Source organism: Scylla paramamosain, chromosome 29 (assembly GCF_035594125.1).
Source record: "Scylla paramamosain isolate STU-SP2022 chromosome 29, ASM3559412v1, whole genome shotgun sequence".
NCBI lineage: Eukaryota > Metazoa > Arthropoda > Malacostraca > Decapoda > Portunidae > Scylla > Scylla paramamosain.
The window spans coordinates 16,676,880-16,695,766 of record NC_087179.1 but is presented as its reverse complement, the minus strand read 5'-3'; the positions used below and the strand labels follow the sequence as shown (position 1 = coordinate 16,695,766).

Genomic DNA, 18,887 nt, shown 5'->3' with positions numbered 1-18,887 from the left:
GTGCATCACTAATACTAATGAACTGCTTTCTTCACCTACTGTAACAACTACTGGCATTACAACCACAACCTGAATCATACCGAGCAGTCTGCCACCCACTCCTCTGGGTCAATGTAATCAATCTGGTAGATCATGCGTACAATGAGCAGAAGGGACGCAAGAAAAATACAAGTCCTGCATATAGCAATCTGGATCCTCTCGGGACACGGCACGGCCACTGAGGCGAGCACCACGAAGGCCCAGTGGAGAGGGCACACCTGAGGAGTGAGGGACACCAGTCAGGGCAGGAGGGAAAGGAAGCTTTGGTTATGTGTATCACCAGTGTGAGTATATAACAGAAGCAAAGTGAATAAGCCTTACATCATGTGGGTAAAGGAAAAATAACTAAGTGGATACAATAAAAGTTAAGTGAATGGGACTTACATCGTGAAGAAAGAAAAAGGAGTGAAGTAAATGAGGCTTATATGTGGATATAGAATAAAAGTAAATTAAATTAATCTTATGTCAGGTGGATAAAGGAAGAACGACTAAGAACACCAAGCTTACATCATAGCAGGCAAGAGTGATAACTGAGCCAAGGACAATTTTCATGAGGTGAATCTCAAGAAACCGCCATCCAAGCTCCAGCGCTGAGGCAAAGCCCTCCTGCAGCCACCCCAGCAGACGTGTGCCATAGTGTTCCAGAGCCCCTGATGAGGAAGGGTGACATAGAAGGTTACAAGGGAGGGTCTGATTGACTGGTGATCTAAGGCACAATGATGACAGGACCACATGGTACTGACAAAGAAGATGGTGAAGAGTAGGGAAGAGAACATAGGAAAGATTTGTGGGATGGAATATAATGCAGTGTGAAGAGAGGGAAAGCTGGGAGTGCTGGAAGAAAGAGTGACAAACAGAGAAGAGGATAATTTGATGAACCACTATGAAAGATAAATATGAGTTCAACTGTTATTCAATTAAAACCTAAGTAACAATGAAGCAGCAAATTGCAATAGTCTTTCCCCTGCCACACTCACCTCTGATGTCCTCCAGTGTGCAGGACTCAAGCAGGTTTGGGTGGCTTTGTACTGCAGGCTTGGGTTTGGTGGCAGCTTTCTTGGAGGTTTCTTTCACTGTGGGCAGCTGGTCAGGTCTGGGGTGTGTGGAAGGGAAGAGAGGAAGGGATGATGGTGGTAGTGCATGCTTCAAGGTATTCTGTGGGACTGCCATGTTGATGTCTGAGTTGCATAGTGATCTTACATTTCTTTTAAGAGAAGTGAAGTGAAGTGATTAAAAAATTTCTTTCATGGCACTGCTACAACAAAGGTCATTAGGCACTGGGTTATGAAATTGCTTAAAAATACTAGTAGTGTTAAAATCAGGGAGTGATGCAGTGGTGTCCTTACATCTTCTCTATATCTGAGAGTTCCAGGAAGTCCTTATGGAAGTAATGCACTTGGATGATGGTGACAATGACAAAGAAGGTGGGCGTCATGAGCTTGATGAAGAGGCGGCCTGTGTCGTACACCTTCAGGGAGACAAAGAGGTATTACTGAATGGCAGAGACAGAGACAGTACAGTATATTATATCTTTCCTTGGTCCTTCCACTCATACAGTCCATCACACCTCACTTCCTTGGGCCTTCCACTCATACAGTCCACTACACCTCACTTCCTTGTTCCTGTCCCACTCATACCTCCAAACCCATATCCTTCTGCAGCTGAATAGGGATGTAGGTGTAGTTTTCCCAGTACTGCGGGAAGTTATCGAACTGGTAGGTGTAGGTGAGAACCAGCACGACCATCTGGTACACGATCACCGTCAGCCAGAAGCCATACAGGAAGTTACGCCAAGCTGAGTACGACAACTGGGGGAAGTAAAGTGTGGTTTATGATGAGTCACCTTCAAGTAACAGACTGTCTGATCAACTTGACTAGTGATTGAAAAGTGTAGTGTCAAATAATTCAATGGACATATATATCATGCTGAAATAATACTAATTCATCAGAACATCAAACAGAGATAAATACTACAAACAGATAGATACATACATACAGAAAAAAAGAAGGATAAATAGAGGAAGACAGGAGGTTAGTTAAAAGAAAGAAAGAACAGATAGGTAAAGGAAGAAAGGAGTTTAAGTGAAAGAATGAAAAACCAATCATACAGTTTCCTGACCATATGACACTTTTGAGCTTTCTTTTGAGACTGGCACCTCAGTGGGCCTTTTTTCACTCCCTTTTGTTGGCCTTGGCTGGTGTCCCTCTTGCAAAGAAAAAAGTATAATCCACCACAAAGACTCACTTGGAAGGTGATGGTGAAGACAAGGAAAAGCACCATGTACATGATCCGGAAGATGACCACCTCGGAGCCCTGGATGCCAAAGATGAAGAGCATGATGGCCACCAGCCAGATCCAGAACTTGACAAGGAGTCCACGCACCCACTGGCCGATGCGCTCCATCACCGGGGACGACGTCTGGTCCTCTGGGGGCAGGAACATCATTCTCTCATGACTCCCACCCTTCAGAGCAACATAGAGGTCTGTCACGTGAGATGAAGTAAAAGGCTAACACTGTACCACTGGAGGAGATGAGGGTGGTGACAGGCTGGCCAGAGGTGGTGGTGCTGACGGCCACAGTGAAGGGCTGGAGGGCGGCTGCGGAGGACATCTCCCGCTTGGTGACCTCGACCACCTCCTGCACGTACTGCCGCAACGTGAGCCAGAACATGGTGGTGTACAGGACCTGCCAGGGTGATGAGGAGGGTGGAGGGAGGCATGGAAAGCATCAATACTAAAATTCTAAACACGGTGAAAAGTGTATCAATCCACAACATTCTTTTCCTAGGTATTCTCTTTGATATCAAAATTAGGTATCTCTATAATTTTTAATCAATAAAGCTTTCTTGTAGTAGTAGAAAAGGAAAATTTTTTTTTAAAAGAATATCTACATTTCATTTGGTTTCATACAGGCCTGCACTTACTGAAATGTAAATATCTTTATACGTGTGATTAAAGTGAGTGCAGGTGACAATAATTATAATGAAGCAATACAGCACCATAAAAATGTCTGAGATGTGAGCCAAGTGTTCCTACCTTGACCATGAGGGGCTTACATGGCAGCTTGGGATACTTGACCAGACCAATCTGGCTGAGGTTGACAGCCTCCACCTGACTGGGCAGCTCCTCCTCAGTCAGGTCCATGCAGTAGATGTACTGAATCAGCAACAGCAGCTAGCAGAGGGAAAAGATGAACACATGAGCAATAAAACAACAGGCAGAAAGACAGGTACACAAAGGAACACAAAAGATGTACAAAGAGCTGGATGTGATCTAAGGTGATTCAGGTCAGGTGTGTATAAAGAAAAAAACATTAATGGGAAGGTTGGAGAGAGAGAGAGAGAGAGAGAGAGAGAGAGAGAGAGAGAGAGAGAGAGAGAGGAGAGAGAGAGAGAGAGAGAGAGAGAGGAGAGAGAGAGAGAGGAGAGAGAGAGGAGAGAGAGAGAGAGAGAGGAGAGAGAAGAGAGAGAGAGGAGAGGAGGAGAGAGAGGAGAGAGAGAGAGAGAGAGAGGAGAGAGAGAGAGAGAGAGAGAGGCAAGAATCACTGACCTCAGCATAGATGACAAGGAAGGGGGAGCAGCGCAGCATTTGCGGCACGCTGGTTAGGAATCATCCACAGCACACAGGCCCACAGCAGCAGCACAAAGGTGAGCCAGCTGTGGTAGGTGATGCTCCATGCCTGCAACACACACCACAGCAGATTTAGCGGCACAGACGGCCAAACCAAAGCATCCTTTTCTTTGAGTTTGAAGAGAGTGCAAGAGTACAGCCCTCAATGAAATGGAAGAACAGAGAGGTGAAGTTGTGAAGAGGATGGGAGGAGAATGACTGGATTAGAGGATGTGAAGATGCAATAAAAGGACTGGAATAATTTGAGGCTCTTCTGCCACAGCCATTCCCTGGGAGGGCTCTTAGAAACATCAGCCATTAGATGATAACAGACATACAGATGGACAGATACATAGTTGCCTTTCCAAATCATGACATATTTGAATAATAACTTCTTATAAAGTGAATAATCTTAGATTTACCCTCCCCTTACTTTCAACAATACCAGTAATTTCTGTTAAAGTTTTCTCTCTGTAACTTTTGGAGAAATAACTGAAAGGCAGAGTGACTGACACACACCCTGCTACACTCACCATCATGACAATGTTGGTGGCGATGTATGATGAGCGAATCACCAGCTGGAACACACTGATCAGGGGGTAGATGAGTCTCTGAAGAGGGGTGCTCCTCCTCAGGCTCTCCCTTGTCCCCTCCAGCACCGCTCTCCACACCACCACCACCCTGTGCTGCCCTCCAGGTCCCCCTCCACCCTGGTGCCCTCACTCCCCTCAGGCTGGGTGGTGGTGGAGGGGGGGAGGGGACAACAGACATCCACTTCTCTCTGTTCTGTCTTCAATCTGTGTACAAAATGGAGGTCACTTTCCTTCAATCATGAATGAAATGACAATATTTTATGTGACTGCAAGTTAAAATGAATCAATGAAGATCCACAGTTTCTGATTCAGAATCCTGAAATCTACAAGATTCTAAGACCTGAAAAGTGTCTGGCTCCAAGAACTCTGGGCAAGGAATGGAGATCCCATTATCCTTGTTAAACCATGAATGAGATATATTTTTAGGCATCTCATGTCTGAGGACTGATTGACTGATAAAAAGAGAGAGAGAGAGAGAGAGAGAGAGAGAGAGAGAGAGAGAGAGAGAGAGAGAGAGAGAGAGAGAGAGAGAGAGAGAGAGAGAGAGTGAGAGAGAGAGAGAGAGAGAGAGAGAGAGAGAGAGAGAGAGAGAGAGAGAGAGAGAGAGAGATGCTGCTGCACCATGTTTGAGGACTCTTGAATATAAGAATTTGTAATGACTGAATGCACTCTGTAATGCAAGACACCTCATTCATGCAACTGTAAAATTAGCAAGAAAAGCTACTGTAATATTAAGAATCCTATCAAAACAGTAGGGTAGGAGTGAATCAGGAACTTAAAATATGTATATATATATTACAATGAAGACATAAAAAGGCATAAGAATAGTTTCTAATGATGGAAGAATGCTAAGGAAGACAAAGGAATAATGGAAACAAAAAATATTATTAACAAGAAAACTTAAACACACTATGTGGTTAAAAAATAGTATGTCAAGATAGAAATTTATGTAAAAGTTAATAATAGAAAGAAAAAATATATATTCTCCATGCTTATACATTCCCATTGAGATCTACAACAAATACTCAAGCTGAAGCAAGTAAAATATATCAAACAACAATGCTGAAGAGGCAATTTTTCAAAGCAATGCAAAGAACATGAAATAATTCTTCAGCGCAGACAAAATATCAAATCAATCACTGCTGCGTAAACAATATAAACAAATGTACAGTAACAGCTATATACAAAGTAAACACTATGCAATACAAAACTGAAGACAGCATGCATAACAGGTGGCAGCAAGACTGATAAAAAGCATAAAACTTGCATCTATTGAGAGTCTGTCACTGCAAGCCGATGGAGATTAATAGTCACACATTCGGAAAAAAAGTTTCATATCATGTTGACATGTGCATCTTGTTTCACTAATAAATATCACACAGGAAGGATATAAATGTCATAAAAATTGTAAAAAAAAAAAAATAACAGAAACTTCAGTAATAATGTTAAACCACAAAATTACACACACACACACACACACACACACACACACACACACACACACACACACACACACAACACACACACACACACACACACAGCATACACATCTTACAGGACACACAGAAACACAATGAACACACCAGACACACAACACTCCAGCAACACAGGGACGACTTGAAGCACACAGGTCACACTGTATACAGGTAGCTTGTTAACCGTACGTTTCGTCAAGGATACAGGAAAGGCAGGTCAAAGTGTAGCTGCCTCAGTGAAGGTCAGCTGAGGTCAAGGTTTATGGAAGGCCAGAATGGAAGAAAATTCAATTGGGTCTTTTGCTCCAATCAGTGTTTTTAATTGAGTCAAAATGAAAGATGGTTGTGTTGGATTGTTAGTTCCAATTATGTGTTTTTTTTAGTGAAGCGGTGAAAAACTTGACCTACGCATGCTCTCATTCGTTGGGTGAATCATAACACAAGTGGCAGAGAGAAAGAGAGAGAGGCGCTGGTGAGAGGAAGCACAGACACACACACCATGAAGCAGATGTACCTAAGTGGTGTGTGTGTGTGTGTGTGTGTGTGTGTGTGTGTGTGTGTGTGTGTGTGTGTGTGTGTGTGTGTGTGTGTGTGTGTGTGTGTGTGTGTGTGTGTGTGTGTGTGTGTGTGTGTGTGTGTGTGTGTGTGTGTGTGTGTGTGTGTCACTCTAAGCCAGGTAACAGTTGACATGTTGAGGGTTATAAAGTACTTCTGCTTCATCCTGTGTTTTGTCTCACCACCACATTCCTCTCAGTACATGAACGAATACATGTCAGCAGTCAATATGTATCTAAGTACATATCATGATGAACCATGCATGTCTAGCCTCAAGTAGTGGTGAATGGAGCCACTGCTGCTTGCTATTGCATTGTTGTGACCGTTATGGTTCTGTTTGCTTATCCAAATAATAACAAATGAAATAGAAAGAGATGTAGTATAGCAAAGCTGTTACATTCAACAGTAGTAACACAGTTCCATCCATCTGTCAGTAGTGAACATCAGATATAGAGACACAACAAATTATACAAACATATTAACCAGAATATGAAGAATATTACAGATAACTTATGTGTGCAGCTCACTCGAATGTAATTATTGAACAGTAACACAACTTTATTTATGGAGATGGAAAATGAACACCAAGACACTGTAACACCACACACAGGGAAGTCTGATGCACCTACAGAACACAAAACACTGCTGAGACACAGGAGGAAGACAGGAGGGATGTGTGGGCAGGACAGACATGGGAGGGACATGTGAGCAGGACAAACATGGGATGAATGAATGAGCAGGACAAACATGGGAAGGACAGACACACAGGTTGTATAGAGGTGGTAGGAGAGTCCAGCCACACCCGCCTAGCTGCAGCCAGTGAGTTATGAGGTGTGGCAGTGAGGCTGTCATAAGAGGCACTCCCAGCAAGGCAGCACCAAAGATGAGTGATGGTGGGAGAGACACAATAGTCTAGCAAACCCAGTGTGGCTATTTACATTTAAGAACGAAAACAACAAAAGGTAAATCCAAAATAAAATTCAGAGGATAAAATCACTATTGCATATCAGAGAAATGAACACAAAACTGACAAAAAATAGAAAAAAACAACCTATGTGTGCCTAAGACGACCTTGGACAGAGCTTGAAGGATGGGGTGATGACACTAATGGAGGGCAAGCCAGCAAAAGATGAAAAAAAGGATCTACACACAAGACGCAAGGAGCAGTGAAGGGTGAAGGAGCTACTAGGAAGGGTGAGGAAGAGGGAGAGGGAGAGGGAGGAGGCCACACTACCTGGAAAGCTCTGGGACACAGTTTGGAGGGCAGGGAACCATTGGGGCCATAGGAGGACCTGATGCTGCGGACTGAGGTGTTATTGCTGCAGGCAGAGTCTCGCACTGATGGGTTGCGGCTGCGGCACAGGGCCACTGGGGCATCCCAGCTGGGGTCTGAGTCCTGGCCAAAGCCAAGACCTGAGCCCAGGCTGCTGCCCACTGCCACAACCCCCCCCTCCTGCAGCTGGGGAGAGTGCATGCTGCTGTCAGGACTTGTGGTTGGAATATGCAGGCATCCTTCAGTGTCTGTATTTGTATACTCTGTCACCAATGGTATAAGATATTCACTGTGTATATATAGTAGGTAGTATATTCTGAGGAATCTTAGTCAGGAACGTCCCTGAGTTTGATTAAGTGGATTCCGACAGAGATAAGCTGTAATGTTGCTTGTTCTGGAGGGTCATTAATACAGATATTGATTGACCTGAGGGTGGGATGAGTGAGTGGTGAGGGCGTGTCATCAGTGGCTGCACCCTTGACAGAGGCCACACAGCACACCACCTCACTTGTTGCCAATGACAATCATAATGTCTCATGTTGATTCTTTGGGCTTCTGTACTTCCAATGACTATGATGTGTTGAGATTTTACAGTGTGTCATGCTCATAAAACCCGAAGAAGTGCCTGTGATGTATTCCAACCAAGAGTCTGACAACGTGTGGCCTGGATGTGTGCATTGAGGTGCTGGACATTGTTGTCAGGATACTACTTGTGTTCAAAACCTCTGCTGGGGCTGATGATCTCACTACTTCCTGCATCACCCACACCACTGCACCACTTACTCTTCAACATGTCAGTGCTTTTTGACTACTCTCAACAGACTCTGATGATCATTATTTCTGAGCGAGTTTTCAAGATTCTAGCAAGTTTAACAAGGAATATACATCATCAATGGGAAGCAACACCCTTGCGAACCTGACTCATCACCTCTGTGGCCATTAAAATAACAGGGTTTCAAAATACAAGCCAGCATGTAGTGATGATGGTGATGGTGGTGGTGGTGGTGATGGTGGTCTATTGGTGCTACTTGTTACAGTGTTAGTTGCAGGAGCAGCCACGGATGCTGTGTGTGAGGGGTTAGAGGGATGCAGGTACAGCTCATGAAGGCGTCAAGTGAGCCTCAATGAACCCACTCAGATTGAAGGAAGGATAAGAATAGTTTGTCATTAAGTGTTGATGGAAGCACGCTGAAAATATGTTGAATATATCATTATACAATTTGCAAAAAAAAAAAAAAAACTGTGCACAATGTAGAAAGTGTTAAGATTCAACATGTAATGGAACTGCCCTATTAGTAACATCGTAAAGCATGAGTTATACGTAAACAGATTAAAAGGTAAAGCATCCTCTGATGAGACTGAATCATTATGGCTCTCAAGATGACGTGAATAGTACAAGGAAGTTCAAGGACGTTAAGAGATCGGTCAGTAAAGGGAGTTAAGATGATAAGGTAGGCTGGATGTCAACAAAGGTCTGAAGTAACTGCGAGGTGGCATAATGGTTAGGTACGCGTGATGGTATGGCTAACTGGGTAATAAAAGTCGAGAAAGTGGTAGTGTACAGTGGAAGTATGAGAAGTATGAGGTGCGATAATTTGATCTACGTGAAGGTATAACACAATATAATACTTGAGTCTCGGCCAGCAGGCGGCGGCGGGACTGGTGGGTGAATGAAGTTCGGCGTGAGCGCGAGGCATCAGAGGCAGATGAGTGACGAGACTTGATGGAGCGGCTTCGAATGGTGCTACGGCGAATCAGGTACTTCACACTGGAGCCCACGGGTGACAGCAGCGCCGCCTGGAGCAGGGAGGGCCCGGGAAGGCGTGGAGTGGGAGACACGGAGAGAGAGGGAGAACTGTAGTAGAATCTGTGGCCTTAACTTTACTCTGCACCGATTCTCGAGTTGGCAGTCCTGGTGCGAAACTTAAGCCTCCCCTAACATCTTTCCTTCTTCGTGTACGTTCTTTTATGATTAGCAAAGGAGAAAAGATAGGTAACCAGGGCTTGCGTACATCTTTCATATATTTAAGGTTTAGGGAAAAGGTGAAGACATGAGTGAGGGAAACGATCACACGATGCGAAACCGTAAACGAACGTCTTCAAATATTAAGGTTAGGAGAGAGAGAGAGAGAGAGAGAGAGAGAGAGAGAGAGAGAGAGAGAGAGAGAGAGAGAGAGAGAGAGAGAGAGAGACTAACACACAGCGGCATCAGTATCACTATATGACTAGTCTGGCAAACATGTGATGGGGGTGTCCACTGTAAGCAAAGGCGTCATTCCATCATTTCCACATCACACACGCGGCGTCATCATCGTTAGGGCGAAGATAACTCACCGCTGCTTTCTCAAACATCTTCCACACCCTCTCTATCGAGTATAGTTATCTGCCTTCACTCTTCACAACCGATGACTACAAAAACATAGGTAGTGAGGACTGAGGAGGAAAAAACCTGACAAGATAAAAGGAAAAACAAAATGAGTTTTCTTTGGAATCAAGCCAGGCGAAGAAGAAAACGCGAGGCAGGACGGGGAATGGGGGACTGAAACGGTGGCACTGACCTTATTGGAGAGAAGAAATTGCGACTCGAATGACAAGACGTAGTAGAGGAGGAGAAGCAGCACCGGGTTGAGGAATCTGGACCACTCATCTGTGGCAAGCGGCGCCGAGCGTGGATCCTGGCAGTCAGTCCCCACCACGGCCGTCATCCCCAGCAGCCTGCACGCCACATACCCGACACGCCATTCCAGTCATGTGTCCACGAGATTACAACATATTCCAAACCCCTACAGACTTTAAGATTCTTGCTGTTTGATTTCATTACGTTACAGGAAAACCTACATAAGTACTGTGTAAGTAAAGATCTTGTCACCCTTACACAAAACACTCACCTGGCTGCAAGGGAGGCGGGCGGCAGGTAATGTTGCGCCCACTGCGTCTGGTACACGTAGAGACAAAGCAGATGCACGCCCGCCACCACCATCACAGCCCGACACACGTACCTGAAAAATACACACATGTACGTATGCACGCTTTCATAATGGAATGCACGTAATAACAATCTCACAAAATAAAGGGGGATAAAAAAATGACATGCACGTGAGATTAAAATAAACATTGCAACCATCATTATTTTTCCTGCTTTTCTTATCCTCTTCCTCCTCCTCCTCCTCCTCCTTCTACTACTACTACTACTACTACTACTACTAACCCGAAACGGCGTCCCAGTGGATTGTTAAGACTACAGTAGGTGGCGGTGGCGACAAAGACGAGGAAGTAGATGGCGGAGAGGAGCGAAGGAACCATGACGCCGGCCGCCCCTATCACCGCCACAGCCAGATAGATGCCTGGTGGGGGGAAGACACGGAGATAGGTAGATAAGTACGTACGTAGGTAGGTAGAAAAATAGATAGGTAGATAAATAGATGAGACAGAGATACACAGAGGTAGATAGAACATAAGAACTTAAGAAATAAGGGAAGATGCAAGAAGCTAGCATGCTGGGTACATACATAGATAGATAGATAAACAGAAACATAGACAGACTAGTATATTATTGCTTGATTAGGTGAAAACGAAGCAAAGTCATAAACGTAATGCCGAAAAAGGGAAGGATAAGGAATATTGCATTCTTGACTTTAATAGATACGAATAAGCTTTTTTTTTTTTTCTCCGTCTCCCTCTCTCTCTTTAAGGTAGAAAACTAATAGATCTGAAAAAAAACCCTTCTACGGACGCTTGCAACTTATCCAAAAACCACGTGACAGGACCTGATATGGCCACGGATGTAATACAAGAAACACTAAGAAACAGGTAAATGAGAGAGAAAAACCGTACATAGAACCAAAGACCACGTGACAGGACCTGACTTGCCACGGATGTAATACAAGAAAGAAACACTAAGAAACAGGCGAATATGAGAGAGAAAAACCGTACATAGTGACATAATGGTGAGACGTGAGTCAGAGAAGGGGAGAGGGGAGGCGTTCATGGTGGAAGGAAGGAAAGGCGGGCCGAGGGGAGGAAGCAAGGGAGGGAAAAGATAATAACAAAAGCCAGGATATTACTATAGTGATATTATCTTAAGTTAATTAAAATGGGAAATAATAAAATAAAAAAATAATGAAAGTTTTTTTTGCAGCCGACTGACTGACTGTTCTCCTTCCGTTACAGTCACGGTGCAATTAACGGACCGTAGAAAAGGAAGCTCTGGAAACAAAAGACAATCGACAACACGCACGCACGCACACGCACACACACACACACACTACCTAAATTACACGGCACACATTCACAATAGAAAAATAAAGAAAAAATGACAACAAAAATAAACAAATAAATAAAATGAATAAGACTATACAATGAAATAAACGATTAAATAAAATAAACAGAAAAAGAAAGAAACAAAAAAAAAAAGCAAGGAATCTTTTAATTCATTCCTCCGCATCCACTAAAACAAGAGAGGAGAGAGAGAGGAGAGAGAGAGAGAGAGAGAGAGAGAGAGGAGAGAGAGAAGAGAGAGAGAGGAGAGAGAGAGGAGAGAGAGAGGAGAGAGAGGAGAGGAAAAAAAACAAAAGAAAACGAAAACAAAATGAAAATCTTCACCTCTGCCTTGTCTCCGCTCACTTACCAACAGCATTTAGAATTCTGAGACCAATATTCTTGTGCGTGTCGCCTTCCGGGTCGTGTGCGGGCAGGTGGAGGTGTGGGGGAGGCGTGCGTGGTGAGCTTCAGACACGCCACGAAACACCCCGGGAGAGAAGACCACCAGAATGCACTCAGGAAGCAGCCAGCGTGTCCCGTCCACCTCGCTCACTTGGTCCAGCCTCACAAGACCCAAGTGGCGCAGCAGCTTCTCCAGAAACTCACCTGACAGAGGAACCCACGCACGGTGTTTGGGTTTCTTTGGGTTGGTTCTGAGTTTAGGTTATGCTGGGCTGGTTACAGTACGAGTATTTGAGAGGTTTTCAGTACTGGGGTTGTAAAAATGTTGGGGATGTACGGAATATATTGATGAGGAAGAAGGTGAAGGAGGGGTCTGAGTAAGAGACGAAGAAAACTAGAAGAAAAAGATGACGAAGAAAGTTGCACTAAAAGAAGAAGAAGATTAAAAAAGAAAAAAAAAAAACAAGGAGAAAATTACAAAACAAGCAGAAAAAACGCGAAAAAAACAAGAACGAGAGAGAGAGAGAGAGAGAGAGAGAGAGAGAGAGAGAGAGAGAGAGAGAGAGAGAGAGAGAGAGAGAGAGAGAGCCACCAGATACTCACATGGGGGCAAGAAGGACGCGTAGGGGCGGTAAGGAGAGAAGAACTATCTGAAAAATAAACTGCACGAGGAAGTTGACTATGCTGAGCCCCACGAGGACCCTCAGGAAACCGCCCCCGTGTGTCCTGCAGGAAGGGGAGGTGGATTAGGGCGAGCAGGAGGAGTAGAGAAGGGAGAAAGACGAGGAAAGCGAGAAAAAAGGGGACGATAAGTAATAAATTTGTGGATTTGTGAAAAGTATTGCGAGAGAGAAGAGAGAAAAAGAGAGAGAAAGAGAGAAAAAAAGGAGATAAGGAGAAAATTCGTGGATTTAATTGCAAAATATGGAAGGAAAGATGGACAGAGTTGATGAAAAGATCGATAGAAGGAAGAAATTAGAGGAGAGGAGAGGAGAGGAGAGGAGAGGAAGTAGGGGTAAGGGGAGAGGAGAAGAATAAACTCGTGTAAGAGGAAGAAGAGAGAAGGGATGTAAGGAAGGATGGAAACAGAGAGAGAGAGAGAGGGAAAGAATGACAAAAGGAAGGATGGATAAAAAGGAAGAGGAAAGATGGAACGAAAGAAGGACGAAAGGGAAAAAGAGAGAAAGAAAAAAAAAGGTATGACAGACAAGGGAGGACGAGGGAAAGTAGGTAATGAGAGAGCGAGGGGAAAGAGAGAAAAAACGAAAGAAGGCAGAGGAAGGAAGGAAGGAAGAGGAGGGGGAGGGGAGGGGGAAAAAAAAGAAGAGTCTGACGGAGATTAAAATTCGCCTTAAAAATCTGGAAAAAAAAAAATGACACAAGTAATGATAATAATGATAAAATTACCTGCCATTTTTCTTTACGTGTGCGTGTATGTGTGTGTGTGTGTGTGTGTGTGTGTGTGTGTGTGTGTGTGTGTGTGTGGTGTGTGTGTGTGTGTGTGTGTGTGTGTGTGTGTGTAGTATATGCAGGCGTGTAATATTTAATAATAGTGCAGTTTGTAAACAACCAAGACATGCCCCCCCAAAAAATGTATAAACTACACGAAGATGAAAGGCAATGGACGTGCGTGGGAGGAGCAGCAGCAAAGGAGGAGGAGGAGGAGGAGGAGGAGGAGGAGGAGGAAGGAGGAGGAAGGAAGGAAAGAAAATGGGAGTGATTCTGTGAGTCAACGGGGAGGAAAACAAAATATCCACGATTTGAAAGCTTCTTGTGACAGATTAACAAGATTTCTACATCACTGACAGGGGAAACACTCGTGAGAACCTGGCTAATCATCTCTGTGGCCTTTGAAAAATAGTCGTGGTGAGAGAGCAAAGCGTTTCTGAAGACAAACCCACGAAGCGCCTCACCTCTCATAGTGTGGAAGGTCGGGGCAGGCAGCAGGGGGCACGATCATCACCATGCCCAGGTAGGTGAGGGACATGAGACTGAAACGCAGCACCGCACCTGCAAGCACACGACGGAGGCGGCGAAGGAGGGAGGTTAATGATGATAGCAGCAGTAATAACAGTTAGAAGAATGTAAATAATGTATGCATGACTGACTGACTGAATGAATGAATAGATAAACAAATAGGTGAGTAAATGATGGGAATAAAAAAAAGGAGGAGGAGGAGGAGGAAGAGGAATATGAAAACGAAAAAGAGGAAGAAAGAGTAAAAAAAAATAAATCACAATACATTAAGAACAACAACAACGAAACACTACTACTACTACTACTACTACTACTACTACTACTACTACTACTATCCCAAGCACCTTTTCTACTATACCCTTTCCTTCCTTCCTTCTCCCTCATTATTACCCTTCCCTCCCCTTTCACCGCCCCCTCAACCCTCTTCCCCGCATCAGGGCAGCCATTACCCCCTTAACGAGGTGGCAGGGGGGCGGCACCTAACAGCCCTTGACCTAATGGGGAAGGGTAGAGGGAGGGAAGAGGAAAGAGGGGAGAGGGGGAGAAGGGAGGGACCTAGTTAGCTTTGGGGACGAAAGGGGAGGAGAGAAAAAATATGATAATAAATTTGGACATAAAATATATACGCTGTAAACAGAAAGACGGGAAATAAGTAAAGAAAGAAAGAATTACTGATAAAAAAAATTGGCAGAGAGAGAGAGAGAGAGAGAGAGAGAGAGAGAGAGAGAGAGAGAGAGAGAGAGAGAGAGAGAGAGAGAGAAGGAAAGTTACACATCATCAACTGCGACCCAGGAAGGTGTGTGGAGGGAAGTGGAGGAAAGAGAGATGGATGGAGGGAAAGAGGGAGGGAAAGAGGAAAAAATTAGCATATATTTATCATTTGAAACACTTGCCCTTCCAAGAGAGAGAGAGAGAGAGAGAGAGAGAGAGAGGAGAGAGAGAGGAGAGAGAGAGAGAGAGAGAGAGAGAGAGTGTGTGTGTGTGTGTCCAATAATGATATCTGATACTAATTTCCCAAGAGAGAGAGAGAGAGAGAGAGAGAGAGAGAGAGAGAGAGAGAGAGAGAGAGAGAGAGAGAGAGGAGAGAAGAGAGAGAGAGAGAGAGAGAGAGAGAGAGAGAGAGAGAGAGAGAGAGGAAATTTGAACGATAAAAAAAAGGATGAAGAGAAAATTTATCGAACGAAAAGTTAATAAAAAAAAAACAACTAAACGTAACTATATTTTATGCTAAAGAGAGGAAAAATACACAACAATTGCAATAAAAGACAATTAGAAGGTAGAGGAGCAAAAGGTCACGAGAGGAGGAAGAGGAGGAGGAGCAGGAGGAGGAGGAGGAGGAGGAGGAGGAGGAGGAGGAGGAGGAGGAGGAGGAGGAGGAGTTATCTCTATTTCCGATAAGAGGAGAACTTCAATTCCCAGATGAGAGAGAGAGAGAGAGAGGAGAGAGAGAGAGAGAGAGAGGAGAGAGAGAGAGAGAGAGAGAGAGAGAGAGAGAGAGAGAGAGAGAGAGAGAGAGAGAGAGAGAGAGAGAGAGAGAGAGACACACACACAAACACACACCCTGCAATGCACCAGCTAGCTATGCCTTCCAGAATGTGTGTGTGTGTGTGTGTGTGTGTGTGTGTGTGTGTGTGTGTGTGTGTGTGTGTGTGTGTGTGTGTGTGTGTGTGTGTGTGTGTGTGTGTGTGTGTGTGTGTGTGTGTGTGTGTGTGTGTGTGTGTGTTCATTCCCAAATTTCCAATCTAAATGTGGGCGTGATGATGAGAGAGAGAGAGAGAAGAGAGAGAGAGAGAGAGAGAGAGAGAGAGAGAGAGAGAGAGAGAGAGAGAGAGAGAGAGAGAGAGAGAGAGAATGGGTGTGGTTCTTTTGTAAGACAGTGACTGACCCCCCCTCCTCCCCCCTTCTTCTTTCCCCTTCTTCTTCCCCTCTTCCCTCTCTCACCTGTTTAAAAACCCCTCCTCCCCCTCTCCTCCCTTCCTTCCCCCTTCCTTCTTCCTCTTCCTGTCCTAGATGACTCTTCCTCCTCCTTTTCTTTCTCTTCCTTTCTTTCCTTAATTTTCTAACCTCACTTTTCCTTATTCCTCTTCTCTTTCTCCTCCTCCTCACCTTTCCTCTTCTTTTTCTTCTCCTCTTCCTCCTTCTCCTCACCATTCCTCATTTCTTTTCTCCTCTTCCTCCTCTTTACCTTTCCTCACTCCTTTTCTCGTTCTCCTCCTCCGCACCTTCACTCTCCTTATCCTATTCTTCCTTTCCCCTCCTCCTTCCTACTCTCTTTCCTCTAATCTCTTTCCTTTTCCTCCTTCCGCTTCTTCTCTTTCGTCCTTCCAATCTTCATAATTTCCCTTCCTTGTCCTCCTCATTCGAATACTAATGAATACAGTGAGACAAACAGACAGACGGACAGATAAACAGACAGACAGACAGACAGACAAACAGACTTCAAGAATAAATATTACTGAGCTGAATATTTAAATAAGGAAATAATAAAAAAAAAAAATAAGCATGGAAAAATATATATGCAGTTTAAATACGGAAGAGGAAAGAAGGAAGGAAGAGAGGAAGAGAGAAAGGAAGAAAAGGATGAGGTGCAAAGAAAGAAAACGAGGTAGGAGTAAAAGAAAGAAAACGAGGAGGAGTAAAAGAAAGAAAACGGCACAAAAAAAGCCCCTTACTACTCATACTTACATATGGTCAGCACGATAGGCAGCATAAGGCGGAATATCAGGGTTGCTACGAGCTGGTGGGCCGCCATGGTGGTTGTGGTGGTGGTGGTAGTCGTAGTAGTAGTAGTAGCAGTAGTAGTAGTAGCTGTAAAAGGATAATTGGTTTGGCAGGACAGGGCAGGTTAGGTTAGATTAGGTTAGGTTAGCTAGGAGTTAGTTAGGTTAGTGGAAATTAGGTTAGGTGAGGTTAAAGATGAGTTAGGTAAGATTAGGTAATATTAAGTTAGGTTAGGTTAGGTTAGGTTAGGTTAGGCTAGGTTAGGTTAGGTTAGGTTAGGTTAGGTGACGTAAGGATGAGCTAGGCAAGGCAGGGCAGGATAGGGTTAGTGGAGCAGCCCAGGTGTTGGTGGTCGTCGTGGTGTCATCATCAGCAACAGGACGTAACGCAGGCCATACCTGGGGGGGAGATAAACACTGTGGTTAGTCTCTCTCTCTCTCTCTCTCTCTCTCTCTCTCTCTCTCTCTCTCTCTCTCTCTCTCTCTCTCTCTCTCTCTCTTGCAAGTAAAAGAAAGAGAAAGTAAAAAAAATAGAAGACGAGGGGAAAAAGGAAACGAAAATAAAAAAAAATGAGAAAACAAAAACGCAAAGAAAAAGAGGGAAAGAAGAAAATGTAAGGAAGGCACATAAAAAAGAAAGAAGAAAGGAAAGAAAAAAAATAAAAGAATAAAAAAACAAAGAAGTATACAAAATGCAAGAAAAGAAAGAACAGGAAACACACACACACACACACACACACACACACACACACACACACACACACACACAGGGCAGGGAAGCTACGATGAGTCAGTCAATAACTATAGACCATAAGTTGAAAGCAAAACCAGTCAATGAATACCCAGGAGAGCCAATAGCCTATTCACGACCACCTTTAAACATCTGTCTCCCACACCTGCCTGATTACACCTTGCTACTGCCAGGTGAGGGCGTGGGAGCTGCAGGGGGGGGGAGGTGATATTTACGAGGGCACGGGATGGAAAAGGGATAGGTGAGTGAAGAGGAAATAGGAAGGGTAGGTTGATGATGAAGGGAAAGAAGGAAGGAAGGAAGGAAGAGGAGGAGAAAATATCTTATTTCTAATCCTAATCTAATCCTCTGCTTTTTCTTTTTTCATGACAAGAAGGAGGAGGAGGAGGCGGAGGAGGAGGAAGAGAAATAGAAAGAGAAAGAGGAGAAGGAGAAGGAGGAGATGGAAAAGGAGGAGGAGGAGGAGGAGAAGAAAAATCCTTGATCCTCCTCCCCCTACCTTTCCTTCCTCCACTTTCTCTTCCCCTTCCTCCTCCTCCTCCTACTCTTCCTCCTCGTGTCGTGAGGCAGTCAAGGTCAAAGGTCATCAATATTTGACGCAAAAAAAAAAAAAAAAAAAAATTCCTTCAGTTCCCAACCCAATTTTTTTTTTTTTTTACTGCGAAGCGAAAGAAAAAGAAGAATAATAATAAGAAGAAAAACATTCGCACATACAAAGAAATAATAACAAATAATAATAAATAGATAAACAAAAAATAGAAAAAAAAAATAGCATGACAAATAACTGGCTGAATAGTACATACATAAACAAACAAACAAACAAACAAACAAACAAACAAATAAATAAATAATATATCACATACAATTTTGTCGAGCCTAAAGGAACGCCAGCAAATTCTAAAGGAACGCCGTATACAAATGGCTATGCATTTATACCTGACGGACAAAAAAAACCCTATAATTTCCGAACCAGGGACGAGTCATGACACACCTGAAAGTAGCACAGGTGTGGGAGTGGGGACAGGTGTGTGTGTGCGTGTGTGTGTTAGAGATACCTTTACGACACCACATCTATTTACCAACCTAAGTGTTTGTGTGTGTGTGTGTTTTACTGCCCGTCCGTCTGTCTGCCTGTCTTACACTTCCCCGTACTACCACCACCACCACCACCATCACCTCTCCCAAGAACAGCTTAAGACGGTGACGCAACGGTGACGTACCAGTGACATCAC

At 44.1% G+C, this 18,887-nt stretch overlaps 1 protein-coding gene across 1 annotated transcript in view; it reads right to left on the bottom strand.

The window, feature by feature from the left end:
- The window catches only part of LOC135115651 (piezo-type mechanosensitive ion channel component-like), a 52,923-nt gene that overhangs the window by 25,984 nt on the left and 8,052 nt on the right, over positions 1 to 18,887 (bottom strand). Inside the window, 24 exon segments of the mRNA XM_064032573.1 lie at positions 81 to 257; positions 547 to 689; positions 1,017 to 1,132; positions 1,386 to 1,507; positions 1,677 to 1,847; positions 2,285 to 2,466; positions 2,561 to 2,726; positions 3,077 to 3,214; positions 3,590 to 3,628; positions 3,630 to 3,719; positions 4,183 to 4,359; positions 7,507 to 7,731; positions 9,175 to 9,342; positions 10,104 to 10,260; positions 10,434 to 10,544; positions 10,754 to 10,889; positions 12,173 to 12,251; positions 12,253 to 12,288; positions 12,290 to 12,411; positions 12,811 to 12,835; positions 12,837 to 12,933; positions 14,105 to 14,157; positions 14,159 to 14,217; positions 16,870 to 17,303. Of these exon segments, the coding sequence (XP_063888643.1) occupies positions 81 to 257; positions 547 to 689; positions 1,017 to 1,132; positions 1,386 to 1,507; positions 1,677 to 1,847; positions 2,285 to 2,466; positions 2,561 to 2,726; positions 3,077 to 3,214; positions 3,590 to 3,628; positions 3,630 to 3,719; positions 4,183 to 4,359; positions 7,507 to 7,731; positions 9,175 to 9,342; positions 10,104 to 10,260; positions 10,434 to 10,544; positions 10,754 to 10,889; positions 12,173 to 12,251; positions 12,253 to 12,288; positions 12,290 to 12,411; positions 12,811 to 12,835; positions 12,837 to 12,933; positions 14,105 to 14,157; positions 14,159 to 14,217; positions 16,870 to 16,936 (2,856 nt within the window). The 5' untranslated portion in view covers positions 16,937 to 17,303.